The following is a 15240-nucleotide window of genomic DNA, read 5'->3' as shown; positions in this document are numbered from 1 at the left end:
ATCCAGAAAAGCAGTAACAGATCACAGCTACGATACGTCAGAACCATAATTATAGCTAGTTCTTAAGATAATACAGTCCAGTAACCAGTTCCAGGAAGTTTCCAAAGGACAACCCATAGTTTCCAAAGATGAGATTTCTCTCTCCTTCTCACTAATAATTTTCAAAAAGCAATTTACCTGGTAAAAGGGCTGTCAGAAAACTGCCCACCTTTAAACCTGGCTAAATGGAAGAACAGCATTCCATACGTTTTGTACAGAATTCAGAAAGAAAGAAACAAAACAAAACATGTGCACACTTCCTTTTCAAATGTATGTGTACTGTTCTGACCATCGCTCTTGGAATGTATTGGCAAAGTATTCCCCCTCTACCCCCAGAAAAAAGCACTCTGTGAGCACCCATGGATTGATAAAAGAGAGGACTTTAGATGGTCTGGCTGCATTTTAACAGTTGGAGACTAAACCACAAAAAATGGCGGAAGATGAACCAAAACAAACCAGAAACAAAGGGAGTAAGATCACCAGAAAAGTTTAATGGGACCCTACACGGTCCGTGTTTCGGCCAGCAGGCCTTCCTCAGGGGTCCTGAATCTGACGTTTACAGGTGTACTTCCAAGATATTCATGAAACAAAAAAACAAAATACCCTTGCAGGCTTCACACAGTATAACAGAAGGCTCATACACAAAGGTGAGAGCACACTCTAAGGGCCTTCCTTCTCCTCATCTGGGGTTTTGGTTCATCTTCCGCCATTTTTTGTGGTTTGTTCCGTTTTTACGGGAGATTTGGACCCCCTTTTTTTGTGTTTAACAGTTGGAGACTGGCACAGCAATGGGAGAATGAGACAGAAAAGGCTAGAGTCACTAAAGTGTGCTACCACATTAGTTTTTTTTATTTTATTGCAGGTCTACCTAGTTCCTTATAATGTGTGTTAAAGACATTAACGCTCACTAATGCTGTAGTGCATGTCAGTAACTCGAGCTGTTAGCACTGGTGTATACTGCCTTAAAAATGCCCTGGTTGTTATAAACTTTGATGTTAAAAGGTATTTGCTGCTATATCAGTCTGAGTTTTTGTTTTCAGTCTTGATACAGATTTTTTCGCTGCTGTTTCTACTATATTACATGTAAATCTGATTTTTTTTCATTTGCACTTCTACCTGGCAGTTTATTTCTAATTTCAGGCCTCGATGATCAATTCCCCACGATGTTCCAAAACAGCGTCTTAAAAATGGCACTGTAACAGCATGGGGAATTAACTCCCCAATGATCAACGCTAATAATATGCAAATTTAAGAGTATCATTAGTGTTGATTATCTGAGGAAAGTGAGGGAGGATTGTACCTGAACACATCCCGCACTTGTTTGACAAGTCCAGGTTGTCAAAATACCGGACCTGTCAAATACAGGAGATGGAGGTCTGTGGAACCCCTGGACCCCGCCCAACGCTGAGGCCCTAGTGGCCTACTGCTCCCCAAGCCCCCGCCCAAAACAAATCCCTGGTGGCCACTTGGCTATAAATCTAACCTCCCTACCTGCCCTGGTGGCCTATTGGGTCCTCCTCCTCCCCCCATATCTCTGTGATGGAGAAGGGAGTAGCACTCTCTCCTCTTCCAGGGCCACCTCCAAAATGGCGGCGCCCTGCCCAGTACATCCTGGTGGCCCAGTGGGCTACAAGTCCAACCCCTCACCTGCCCTGGTGGCCTAGCAGGCCCACCTAGCCCCGTACCTCTGTGATGGAGAAGAGAGTAGCAGACCCTCCTCTTCCAGGGCCACCTTCAAAATGGTAGTGCCCTGCCCAGCTTTTTGCTTATATGGTAGGGAGTCCCCGCCCAGCACATCCCAGGATATACTGGGCAGGGCACCACCATTTTGGATATGGCCCTTGAAGCAGAGGGAGTGCTACTCCCTCCTCCATCACAGAGGTATTGGGGGAGGAGGTGGGCCCAATAGACCACCAGGGCAGGTGTGGGGGGGGGGGGGGGGGGGGTTGGATTTGTAGTGCCAGACCTCTCTGATCATAGGTGAAGGTAAATGTAGGTGCTAGTCCGGCGCTAGTGGCCTCTAGTACCTGCATTTACCTTTGATCATCAGGGCATCAGAGACCAGGATTTTACATCATATCATTCCTCTTGATCTGACATCTCTATAATCACTCTCTTGTACTCAGGGCTTTTTTTGAGAGGGTACTTGGGGGTCCTGAGTACCGGCACCTTTTCCATTGTCTGCTAAAATTGACCCATGGAACCCAAGTTTTAATGAAAGAGCTCAGGCTCTACACACCAATTCTGCCTTGTCATAGGTTCTGTGACTGGTTGCAGGGGGCCTGGCTATTGTGGGGAGGGTCCCTCAGTGATTACCCCCACCCCTGAAGGGTGGCCTAGCATTTGAGTACTGGCACCTTTTTCACTAGAAAAAGTGCCTCCTTGTACTTCTATTATGAGGTGGCAAAAGGCACTTTTTTTTTAAACAGAATTAAGATGTTCAGAGAACAAAAGCAAAATACAAGAGAAAAAATGTACTTTTTAAAAAACTTATTAAAATGACATCAAGATTAATAAAGACTGAAGAAAATGTATCAAAGACGTTAAAAAGCCACCAAGGCCTGTGAGCACAAACTCACTCATGGCTTTATTTCAATCGCTCATGTCTTTATCTGTTAGATAAATGGAACACTCACGTTGCTGAATATTCAAACAAGCCGTAGTAAGGGTTGAACATTTCCTTGGATAGAAGGAAGAACCATTCCCTGGCCACACCCCCATAGTCAAGTCCTTTCTCCGACTCAAATTCAATCCACAGTCTGGCTTTCAGGACGTCTGGTTTCTTCACAGACATGATCCTCCTGTACGACTCCTCAAATATATTATTTCTGTGAAGCTTCATTTCAAATCGATTTGGTATATCAGCCTGGCAGGGGGGAAGGAAAAAAAAAAAGATTACACAATGTTTTAAATTTATTAAATGTTCCCTTCCACTAATAATATTGATGTCGATGAGAGCTCTGCAGCAGCAGGGCTTCTGGAGAGCCTGCAATAAATAGCAATTAGTGTTCCCAGTTCAATAATGCAAAAATTGCTCAAATTGCTTCCTTCCAGACCTTCTCTATGCCCGGGGCAATCACTCCATATGACTCCAAGTCTGGCAACTTCATTGCTCATTAGTCAGGTCAGGAGGTCAAGCAGCCCATGTTTCACAAAAAAACAAGATGTGAAGACTCAAACATGATCTTCAAAAGCAAGTGCATTTTCATTTTTGATTTACTTAAACCGCAAACCCACAGTCTTCGTACAGTCTCATCTGCAAATATGAGCGCTAGGCATATAAAATTACTCACAGGTTTCTTTAATTTCTTCCTAAAGTAGTCGTATTTCTGTTTAAATTCTCTTGAATAGGGAACAGCCTGAAAGAGAGAAGGCATGCAAATAAATATCTTAGAACTAACACAGAAACGCAGAACATATGGCTTATCTAGTCTGTCTAATACATATCAGCAATATCCGATATATTCCAGTATATCAGGCTGAAACACATGAACACAAGGAAGTCATTATTTGCAATTATTTTTGGTTTTCCACCATGATAAAATTACCACTTTATCATGATGACAGGCAACAGACTTAGAGGAAATATTTCTCTACTGTGAAGGTGGTAGACAACTGGAACAGTCTACCCATATTTGGTGGAACGAGAACACCAACAGAGTTCAAAAGTGCTTGGGGCAGATACAAAGGAGAAAGAAGGAAGATGATCAGACATCTAGAAGGATCTGTGGTGATGGAAGACAGAGGAACCTTGAAAAACTGGGTCAGCTTAGGATAGTACCAAGCTATAACTGCTCTCTGTGTGTCTTGTCCATTGGCGCTTCCCATCCTGCCTGCTTCTCAAACACTAGTGAGAGAGGGTAGGCTGGGGGCATTTTTTTGCAACCCTCCATATTTGCACCTTCTTTGGTCACAGCACATGCACAGGTTTGGTATGCCACTGGGTCAGCAAATTGATCTTTATCCCCTAACACCCACTATATTACAGCATATTGGATAACAATGTTGTAGAAATGTCTGCAGAGTGGAGTTCTGAAAGATGACTAGGCAAATTATATCATATTTCAGAATAAGAAAATCAATTAAAGAAGGAATTGCGAAACTTGGACTTTCATACATCGTCACTGTGTTTTTCTTAAAAATTCATTGTCCAAGAGACCCTCAAAAAAGATTTGAGAAGCCCCGACTTAGAGCCTTGTTTTGTCTTAGAGAACCTTGACCTGCTAGCCAGATTAGGTGGTATATCAAATATTTAATATTTATTTATTTATTAGGATTTATTTACCGCCTTTTTGAAGTTCACTCAAGGTGGTGTACAGTACGAATAAATCAAACATAAGCAACAATTACAGCAGTAAAAAATATTAAAATAACAGAACAAAGTATGGCATAGTATACTACTTACAAATGTCAACACAATACGTAATAAAACATTTTAATAGACAGTGTAGGGTATAAGCAAAGATGAAACATATAGATAGGTAAGAGAGTAAGAGGAGTTAGAAAATAAGGGGACTAATTTAAAGAAAGTTGCAATGAGATTAGAGAGGTGATTAAATAATATCTCAGCTAGGGTAGAAGTGGATAAACATGTTCTGCTACAGTATGTGATTACTGATATGTACTTGTTATTTGCATTTCTGGAGCAGGCTATGCTTTTGCAAACTTTGCTAACAGCTGATATAGAACAGAATAACTTTTGACATACGAGTACATAAGTACTGCCATACTGGGACCGACCGAAGGTCCATCAAGCCCAGCATCCTGTTTCCAACAGTGGACAAACCAGGTCACAAGTACCTGGCAAGATCCCAAAACAGTACAATACATTTCATGCTGCTTGTTATGACAGATAAGTCAGTAATAAACTATTATAATGCCATACATTTCTATTGTGGTCATCACATCTGCAATCAGTTCCTCACTATACATACTGTCACCAATTCTGGATGCAGCTATACACAGCCTCTGCCCATTTCACGCCCTCTAATACATATTTCCACATTAAAGACCAGATTCGGTAAACGCTACTCAAATGATTACTAAAAAAAATAATCGTTTACTTTAATTATATAATTTCTTAAAAATGTATATGTCTGATTTTTCTTGTTCAAGTTGTAAAGCTTGTAAAATTTATAAATTTATAAATAAAGAATTAAAAAAAAATAATAATAATTGTCACTAAGAAAGGGTGCAAGCCCTTTATAGAACTGCGCTGAGTAGCAATTCCTACGCCTAACTTTAGGCATCAGACTTGCCGAAAATTGGCGTGAATGCTGGTATGCTGAGGCCGTGTTCTATACATGCGCAAGTTTTCTGAACACCCGACGTGCCCATGGCTACATCCTCTTGAGTTACGTGAAAGTGAGTTACAGAATAGCAAGCATCCAGACACATGCGCAAATACTGAGTGCCAATTAACTTCAGTAATTGGTTGTTAGCACCCAATTACTGATAGTTAAGGGCTCATTACTCAATTAAATTGGAGCGCACAAATCTGGGCACCAGATACAGAACCCAGGGGTAAGTGTTTAACGTGGCAATTAGCGCACACTAACAGTTAATACCCAATAAAACCATGTTAAACAATTTTCATGAATTAGTAAAACCTTGCATTAAAAGTTTCATTAACATGGATTCTAAAGTGCTTTTAAAAGTTTTCAAATGATCAGAAATCAAAACCCTTACTACTTACTGGACCAGTGATAGCTGGGTTCTGCAGTCGAGGATCTTCCCACTGGGTAATTTTAGTATCTGTATTATAAAACATAACATTTTGTGGTTATATTTTATTTATGTCTCTGAAATTTCAAAATTAATATTTAAGGGTTAGAAAACAACCAGGCAAGCTTTCATCAAGGCGTCAAAACCCCAGCATGTCATTTAGTTACAAACAGCCATTCAAGAAAATGCAAACCAGCATCTGACCTGGAAGTGTTTTATTTCTTTTATCATATTATTGTGGAATAACTGGTCCTTACCTCGATAACCAAGCTATCAGTATTGACTGATCAAATTTTCATTTGATCAGTTTTCTAGAAACTGGAGAGATCCAAAAGCAATTCAACTTCCCTTGAATAATTTACAAATTTTCATTCAATCCTTTCTTGTTTTGTAATCACTTGCTATTGCAAATCTGGATGCTTTAAAACTGCTCAAACCTTTATGAACTTCCATGAAACATACTCAACAAGACAAACAGATAAATTGTATTTTGCAGCAAGCGCAGCATTTAGATGGTCATTAAATTTGCTTAGAGAAATATTGTTTTACTGCAAGTTTCATCCAGACTAAATAAATAGAGCCATTTAAGAAACTGCAAATAACTGGACAATTATTGGTTGGAGATTATTTTATTTATTTTTATTTTAGTTACATTTGTACCCCGCGCTTTCTCACTCATGGCAGGCTCAATGCGGCGGGCAATGGAGGGTTAAGTGACTTGCCCAGAGTCACAAGGAGCTGCCTGTGCCAGGAATCGAACTCAGTTCCTCAGTTCTCCAGGACCAAAGTCCACCACCCTAACCACTAAAATGTTCTTATTCCAGAATTAATTAGAATGTGCCTGAATCTAGTTTTAAGAGAGGACATGGCTACAGATAAACACTATGGGCCTGATATTCAAAACTATTTAACCACTGGCTGGTTATATAGAATTTTAGCATCTTACTGGTTATCTCACTGAATATCTGTGGTTAGCGGCTAGCCATTAACCGGCTATGGGGCACTGCATAAAGACAGGATTGACTTTTATGCAGTTACCCTGGCCAGTTAAGTGCAAAATATCAGCACCTGACTGGCCAAGTGCCGACTCCAGCCCTGGTACACCCCCAAAACAGCTGGTTTTGACATAGGTGCTAACTGGACATTTTCAGCAGTACTAACCGGTTAAGTGCCACTGAAAATGACCGGTTAGCTCCAAACATGCGATTTGACAAGCCAGGAGCCATTTCTGGGTTGTTAAATCATAGTAACATAGTAAATGACGACAGATAAAGACCTGTACGGCCCATCCAGTCTGCCCAACAAGATAAACTCATTTACATGGTGTGTGATACTTTATATGTATACCAGATTTGTCCTTGCCTTTCTCAGGGCACAGACCTTAGACGTCTACCCAGCACTGTTCTTGTACTAAGTTCTGAAGCTAACATTAAAGCCCCTTAAAATTTACACTCCAGCCCATCCCTATCTATTCAGTCACAATCAGGGCATAGACTGTAGAAGTCTGCCCAGCTCCCATTTTGTTTCCCAATTAACAGCGTTGCCACTCAATCTCCGCTAAGATTCCACGGAACCATTCCTTCTAAACAGGATTCCTTTGTGTTTATCTCACGCACTTTTGAATTCCATTAAGAAAGAAGTTATACTGGCTACCACTTAAAGAACGTACCACATTCAAGATTTGCACGATTGCTCATAAAATCATTTACGGAGATGCCCGACCTACATGCTAGACCTCATTGACCTACCACCAAGAAATGCTAAGAAATTATCCCGCACCTTTCTCAACCTAAACTTCCCCAGCTGCAAAGGTCTAAAATACAAATTAACTCACTCGACCAGCTTCTCCTATATGAGTATGCAGCTATGGAATTCACTCCCAATTCACCTGAGAAAGATCAACAAATTAACTAACTTCCGCAAAGCCTTGATGGCTTACCTCTTTAACAGAGCCTACCACGAGAACCCTTAACTAGCTATAATACAACACCTATCCAACTATAATACAACACCTTTCCAACTTTACTCAGAATGTACTTTCCTACAAAGGCTTGAACAAATCCTCTTGTCTTCTTTAACTTCTTTGTAACACCAATTGTATGATGTAACCTGACATGGCTATGCCATGACAGTTCTCTGTAAGCCACATTGAGCCTGCAAATAGGTGGGAAAATGTGGGATACAAGTGCAATAAATAAAAATAAATAAAAATTATCGTTTTCATCTCCACCACCTCCCACGGGAGGGCATTCCACATATCCACCACCCTCTCCGTGAAAACTACTTCCTGACATTAGTCCTGAGTCTGCCCCCCTGCAACCTCAATTCATGTCTTCTAGTTCTACCGCCTACCCATGTCCGAAAAAGGTTCATTTGCGGATTAGTACCTTTCAAATATTTGAACATCTGCATCATGTCACCCCTGTGTCTCCTTTCCTCCAAGGTATTTATTACATTTGTACCCTGCGCTTTCCCACAAACGGCAGGCTCAATGCGGCTTACATAGTAAAAAAAACATTACAAAGGATATGTAAGAAGAACATTATAAACTGTGATAAAACATAGTGGCAACAGTGCCCAATAATATATGAATTGGAATATGGGGAGGTAGACAAGGATAGGATAGGTAAAAGGGGAAGGAAATTGGGAGGGGACAAGGATAGGATAGGTAAAAGGGGAGGGAGATGGTATAAATGGATGGAGAAGAAAAGATTGGAGGTATAGTATAAGGAGAATGGAAAATAAGGTCAAAGGTATAATTGGTGTCAGAGTCAGTGTCATCGTCACAGCAGGAGTGGGGAGAAACTGGATGCATAGTAGGTTTTGTATTTGATACCTCTGCAGTTGGGAAGGTGTAAATTGAGATACGTTCGTGATGGCATTGATCTGTTTCTAATTGGAAGGTCTATCAAGTTGTTCATATAGCTAGAGGATTCTCCGGATATGATCTTATGGATCATTGTATGGACCTTGAAGTATATTCTCTCTTTGATGGGGAGCCAGTGAAGCTTCTCTCGAAGGGGTGATGCGTTCTCAAATCTTGACTTGCCAAAGGTAAGTCTGGCTGCTGTGTTCTGGGCAGTATGAAGACTTTTCAGGACTTGGGTCTTACAACCTAGGAAAACACTGTTGCAATAATCGACATGGGTAATCACTGTAGATTGAACCAGGTTCCAGAAAGTGTTCAAGGGAAGATATGATTTCACTCATTTCAGAATCTACATCCTATTAAACATTTTTACATGGTGAGCTTAGCGTGGTTATCGAAGGATAAGTGGCTATCTAGCGTAGCTCCAAGGATCTTTAGGCTGTTGGAAATGGAGAGAGTAACATCTGGAGTATTGAGAGTAGCCAGGATGAGTGGGGAGTATTGAGATGAAAGCACTAGGCATTGAATTTTTTCTTTATTAGGGTGAACATGCCAGTAGTGATTTTATCGGAAATTTCTGATAAATTTGATTTAAAGGGGATAAATATGGTAACGTCATCAGCATATATAAAGGGATTAACGCCATGTTTGGCTAATAACCTGGCCAAGGAGATCATCATGAGGTTGAAGAGTATCGGGGAAAGAGCAGATCCCTGTGGTACCCCGCATTCTGACGACCATGGGGATGATATATTTGTGGTTTCTTTAACTTGAAAGGATCTTGTGGTGATGAAGTTTTTTAACCAATTGATAATATTGCCGCCAATTCCAAGTTTGTCTAAAAGCTTAGTAAGAATGTTATGATCAACCATGTCAAAAGCGCTTGATAGATCAAATTGCAAAAGGAGGATGTTGTTTCCGGTTGCTATTTCCTGTTTGAATTTGGTTATTAAGGTAAGAAGGACCATTTCAGTACTGTGGGCAGAGCGGAAGCCCGACTGTGACTCATGAAGGATGGAAAATGTCTGAATATATTCATTGAGTTGCGAGGTCACTCTGTTCTCCATCAATTTAGTAATTAGAGGGATGGAGGCAGTTGGTAATGTCATTATACATGTTCAGGTCAGCAAGTCCCTCCTCGTACGGTTTGCAACGCAAATCCCATACCATTTTTGTAGCTTTTCTTTGCACCGCTTCCAGTCTTTTTACACCTTTAGCAAGATACGACCTCTAAAACTGAACACAATACTCTAAGTGGGGCCTCACCAACGACTTGTAGAGGGGCATCAACACCTCCTTTCTTCTCTTGGTTATGTCACTCTCTACGCAGCCTAGCATCCTTCTGGCCACGGCCATCGCCATGTCACATTGTTTCTTCACCTTTAGATCCTCAGACACCAACACCCCAAGTTCTCTCTCTCCTGAGTCGAGCTTATTAATCTCTTTAAAGCACTTTGAATACAGACCCAGAACTTTAAAAAAATTAATGCCTATGTATGTAAAGTAAGCTGTGCATACTAACAGGTGTAAATGCCTGCCTCTACTTTCTGTGAAGTAATTTTCAAAGGGAGGTATGTATATACTTGTACACAGGTTAGGTGACCTCAAAAGGGTCTGCCTGGTTGCCAACCTTAAGATCTTGTTAGTATAAAAGCAACCCAAACCTAATTGGTTAAAATTTGGCTATTCTACAGGGTGGTATTTACTCCATGGCCCTTAGTCACCTACTGTAAGTTGTTTATTTATTTGTGACATTTATATACCACATTATCCCAAACAAGTTTGAGTTCAATGTGGCTTACAATAAACAGTATAGGATACATAGAGGGGCATTTTCGACTGGGGGCGCCCATCTCCGAGGACGGCGCCGCGAAAGGGCGGGCCAACTGTATTTTCAAACGAGATGGGCATTCATCTTTCGTTTCGATAATACGGCTGGGGCCAGCCAAATGTCAGAGATGGCCGGGTTTGAGATGGCCGGCTTCGGTTTTCGCCGATAATGGAAATTGAGGCCGGCCATCTCAAACTCGGCCAAATCCAAGGCATTTTGTCATGGGAGGAGCCAGCATTTGTAGTGCACTGGTCCCCCTCACATGCCAGGACACCAACCGGGCACCCTAGGGGGCACTTCTATAAAAAAAAAAAAAAAAAAAAAAGCTCCCAGGTGCATAGCTCCCTCACCTTGGGTGCTGAGCCCCACAAACACCCCCAAAACCCAGTCCCCACAACTATACACCACTACCATAGCCCTAAGGGGTGAAGGGGGGCACCTACATGTGGGTACAGCGGGTTTTGGGTGGGTTTTGAAGGGCTCCCATTTTCCACCACAAGTGTAACAGGTGTGGGGGGGGGGGGGGGGCCTGGGTCCGCCTGCCTGAAGTCCACTGCACCCACTAAAACTGCTCCAGGGACCTGTATACTGCTGCGATGGACTTGAGTATGACATTTGAGGCTGGCAAAAGAAGTTTTTTAAGTTTCTATTTTGAGGGTGGGAGGGGGTTTAGTGACCACTGAGGGAGTCAGGGGAGGTCATCCCCGATTCCCTCTGTTGGTCATCTGGTCAGTTCAGGCACCTTTTCGTGACTTGGTCATAACAAAAAAAGGACCAAGTAAAGTTGTCCAAGTGCTCGTCAGGGACGCCCTTCTTTATTTGATTATGGGTCGAGGATGCCCATGTGTTAGGCATGCCCATGTCCCGCCTTTGCTATGCCCCCGGAACTTTGGTTGTCCCCGTGACGGAAAGCAGGTGGGGATGCCCAAAATCGGCTTTCGATTATGCTGATTTCACTGGCCTCGAGAGATAGCTGGCCATCTCCCGATTTGTGTCGGAAGATGGCCGGCCTTCTCTTTTGAAAATAAGCTGGATGATGCATAAGAAAGTAATTTGTTGTAAGAATCCAATTTTACAATATAATATCATAAACATACTGGGATAGTTATGGATGTTTAACATTTAGAAAATCTATTAGGAATGAGAAATTGTACATGAAGCAAAGAGAAAGTTAATGGTAAATAGAGTAATAACCAATTCAGGTAATAATTAATTGTTACTTAGCTGACTAGATCTCATGTACAACCATTTCAAGTATACGAGAATCATTTACAATTTTTGGGACCCTGTTTACTAAGCCACGTTATAGGCATGCGTTTTTAGCACACACTAATACTCAAGACACCCATATCCTAAATGCTAAAAATGCTAGTGCACCTTAGTAAACAGAACCCTTGGTGTTTTATTTCATTTCTTTCTTCTCTTACTATGGATTTAAACACTCCAGTAAAAGCCTGTCTTGGGCATGGTAAGAAAGGCTCCTACTGAAATACGTAGGAGCTGAAGCGCCTACAGAACCCTTGTCAAGCACTCCAATACACAAGGAACTGTGAAGCCATTATGCTAACAGGTCCAGATATTACCAGAAAGTGAAGGCAGAATCTCTCTTACCATTAGGACAGTTCTGCTCAATCTTTTTGTGGTTGCAACCCCATGTTCATAGTTACGACCCAATGTCCGTGGCCACAGTGACGCCCGCAACCTTGCTGAGGTGCATCAAAATGTTGTGCCTGCCGAGGTCGCGATCCGGAAAGCAGTGTGCACAAACCTCCAGTTTGGGAAGCACTTCAAGGGGTTGAGCATTATTTCTAACAGTGTGCATGGTTCAGAGGTGTAGTCCTGGGTCTTCAGCTTCTAGTGCTATGCTATGAACCAGTCCAACATTTTGTTGACCATTTTGTTCCCCATTAACAGGGCCCTCTAGGACTATTCAAGCAAATTCTCCATGCATTAGCCACTTAAAAAGTAGGTGCTTACACTTAATTTAACTCATAACTTCTAGCCTTCTTCTATCAAACAATTGGCTCAAAGCAGGATTATAGATAGCAACTCAAACAAAGTACAAAACATTTAAAATCATCTTACTAATATTTCGAACTAATCTATGAAAACAGTCACATCTTGAATTCCTTCCAAATGATGATGAGGGTAATTCTATTACAAGTGTGCCTATTCAGTAAAGGAAAGCAGATAGCTACCTTCCTTTATAGAACACCAGCACAACAGGCAAAAACATAAGCCGATGATATAGTCATGAGCACTTTTGCCTAGAGCCGCTCACCTTTATCCACGTTTGTTCACCCCTTCAAAGAAATGTAATAGATTGGTGAGGCAAGATTTCCCTTCACTAAATCCATGTATGCTTTGTCTCATTAATCAATGCTTTTGAATTTGCTTTGTAATTTTGTTCTTTATAATAGTCTCTACCATTTTGCCAGGCACCGTCGTCAGGCTCACCCGTCTACACTCCTAATCACTATCCTTTTCCCCTTTACACATGGAACTTCAATCCACAGGGATTCCAAGATGTGTTTTGTTTCCTTTACTTAACTTTGATTTGCAAGAAAGTCCACAAACCAACTGAAGGCTACCCCTGATATTCCTGCAGACGTATCAAGTTGAAGTAATTTCTCTCACAACAGCCTCAACTTTCCCAAAAACTGCTACTACCACTGATTCTATAGTGTAATTTGGCCTATGCCCTGACTATACTATAGCCAAAAAGTCAAAAGTATTCATAAAATGCTGTAACTGATTAGCAGCTATAGCTTCTGATATTTTCTATAATACAATAAGTTCACACTAGTCTGTAATTTGCAAAGTTTGATAATCAGGCTTATTTTCGAAAGAGAAGGACGCCCATCTTTCGACACAAATCGCAAGATGGGCATCCTTCTCACAGGGTTGCCCAAATCAGCATAATCGAAATCCGATTTTGGGTGTCCTCAACTGCTTTACGTCGCGGGGACGACCAAAGTTCATGGGGGCATGTCGGAGGCGTAGTGAAGGCGGGACTGGGGTGTGCTTAACACATGGGCGTCCTCGGATGATAATGGAAAAAAGAAGGGCGCCCTGACGAACACTTGGACGAATTTACTTGGTCCTTTTTTTTTTTACGACCAAGCCACAAAAATGTGCCCTAAATGACCAGATGACTACCGGAGGGAATTGGGGATGACCTCCCCTTACTCCTCCAGTGGTCACTAAACCCCTCCTACCCTAAAAAAAATTTTGTTTAAATATTTTTCCAGCCTCTATGCCAGCCTCAAATATCATACCTAGCTCCATGACAGCAGTATGCAGGTCCCTGGATCAGTTTTAGCGGGTACTGCAGTGCACTTCAGGCAGGCAGACCCAGGCCTATCCCCCCCCCCCCCCCCCACCTGTTAAACTTGTGGTGGTAAATGTGAGCCCTCCAAAACCCACCACAAACTCACTGTACCCACATGTAGGTGCCCCCCTTCATCCCTAAGGGCTACGGTAGTGGTGTACAGTTGTGGGGAGTTGGTTTGGGGGGGTTGGGGGGCTCAGCACACAAAGTAAGGGAGCTATGCACCTGGGAGCTTTTTCTTAAGTCCACTGCAGTGCCCCCTAGGGTGCCCAGTTGGTGTCCTGGCATGTGAGGGGGACCGGTGCACTACGAATGCTGGCTCCTTCCACAACCAAATGGCTTGGATTTGGTGGTTTCTGAGATGGGCATCCTCGGTTTCCATTATCGCTGAAAACCGGGGACGACCATCTCTAAGGTCGACCTAAATGTTGGGCATCCCTGACCGTATTATCGAAACGAAAGATGGTTGCCCATCTTGTTTCGATAATACGGGTTTCCCCACCCCATCGTGGGGAGGACGTCCTCAGGAAAACTTGGGCGCCCCTTTCGATTATGCCCCTCAATGTCTCCCATACTATCCCTTAGGGAAAGGCGTAATCAAAACATTTTTAAGGTCCCTGGGGTAAACACCCTGATCCAAGGCCATACTGAAAAGGACCATCAACTACTGAATCACATGTTCTAGCAATTATTTTAATAACCAAGTTAGACATAGGTCACGATCACAATTTCCATCAGCAAACATTAGAATGAACACATTCACATTCTCATACGTTACTGGGGCAAAGCTTAACCATGCATTATCAGCCTGGATTGAACTTTCCTAACCTTCTTCTCTTGCATAGACACAGGAGATTTGAGTCTTCTTTCTCCCTATCCAGACATGGTGACACTGCTTCCTTTCTGACACCTCCTTTCCATTATAATTTTCTGCCTGAGGGTCACAATTTTTGACTCAAAAAAGCTACCACAAATGGGGTCAAATCACCCCCCTCCCTTACACCATTGGCCTACTTAACAACCTTTTTGCCACCCTAAACAATTTTCTAGTATAGTTTTGCCCTGACAATCTGAAGAGAATATAAACTTTTTAATTGAACTACCATCTGCTTGTACAATTTCATTTGCAATTTCTATTCGCTTTCCCCACAATATCACCAGATGCTCTCAAGCTTGTTTCCAATTTCCTGTAATGCCTCTTGTTTTAAAACTATAGTTGTAAGCCATGGCTTTATCTTTGTTCATTCATCCATTTAAAAAAGAGGCTATAAAATCCAGTTCAGACCTTAACACTCACTGACTTCCACCGCACTAACCACTCCATTTTCTAATAATTCTGGAATTTTATCTATACTATTCATAAATAACTGTAAATCTATCTATCTTCAAGTAAAAAAAATTATTTCACAGTTTTATTTTATCCCACCCAGATGTAAGTACAGAATA

At 41.8% G+C, this 15240-nt stretch overlaps 1 protein-coding gene across 3 annotated transcripts in view; it reads right to left on the bottom strand.

Annotated features, from left to right (window-relative positions):
* Positions 1-15240, bottom strand: part of NEDD4L (NEDD4 like E3 ubiquitin protein ligase) — a 757870-nt gene that overhangs the window by 76303 nt on the left and 666327 nt on the right. For all 3 annotated transcript variants that reach the window (XM_030192990.1, XM_030192991.1, XM_030192989.1), the window contains 3 exons: positions 5735-5793; positions 3333-3398; positions 2676-2905 (listed from right to left, as the gene is read on the bottom strand). In XM_030192990.1, the coding sequence (XP_030048850.1) occupies positions 2676-2905; positions 3333-3398; positions 5735-5793 (355 nt within the window). The remainder of the gene's footprint in view (positions 1-2675; positions 2906-3332; positions 3399-5734; positions 5794-15240) is intronic.

The sequence above is a fragment of the Microcaecilia unicolor genome, chromosome 2 (assembly GCF_901765095.1).
Source record: "Microcaecilia unicolor chromosome 2, aMicUni1.1, whole genome shotgun sequence".
Taxonomy (NCBI): domain Eukaryota; kingdom Metazoa; phylum Chordata; class Amphibia; order Gymnophiona; family Siphonopidae; genus Microcaecilia; species Microcaecilia unicolor.
The sequence above is the reverse complement of the archived record's forward strand: the minus strand, read 5'-3'. Positions and strand labels throughout refer to the sequence as shown.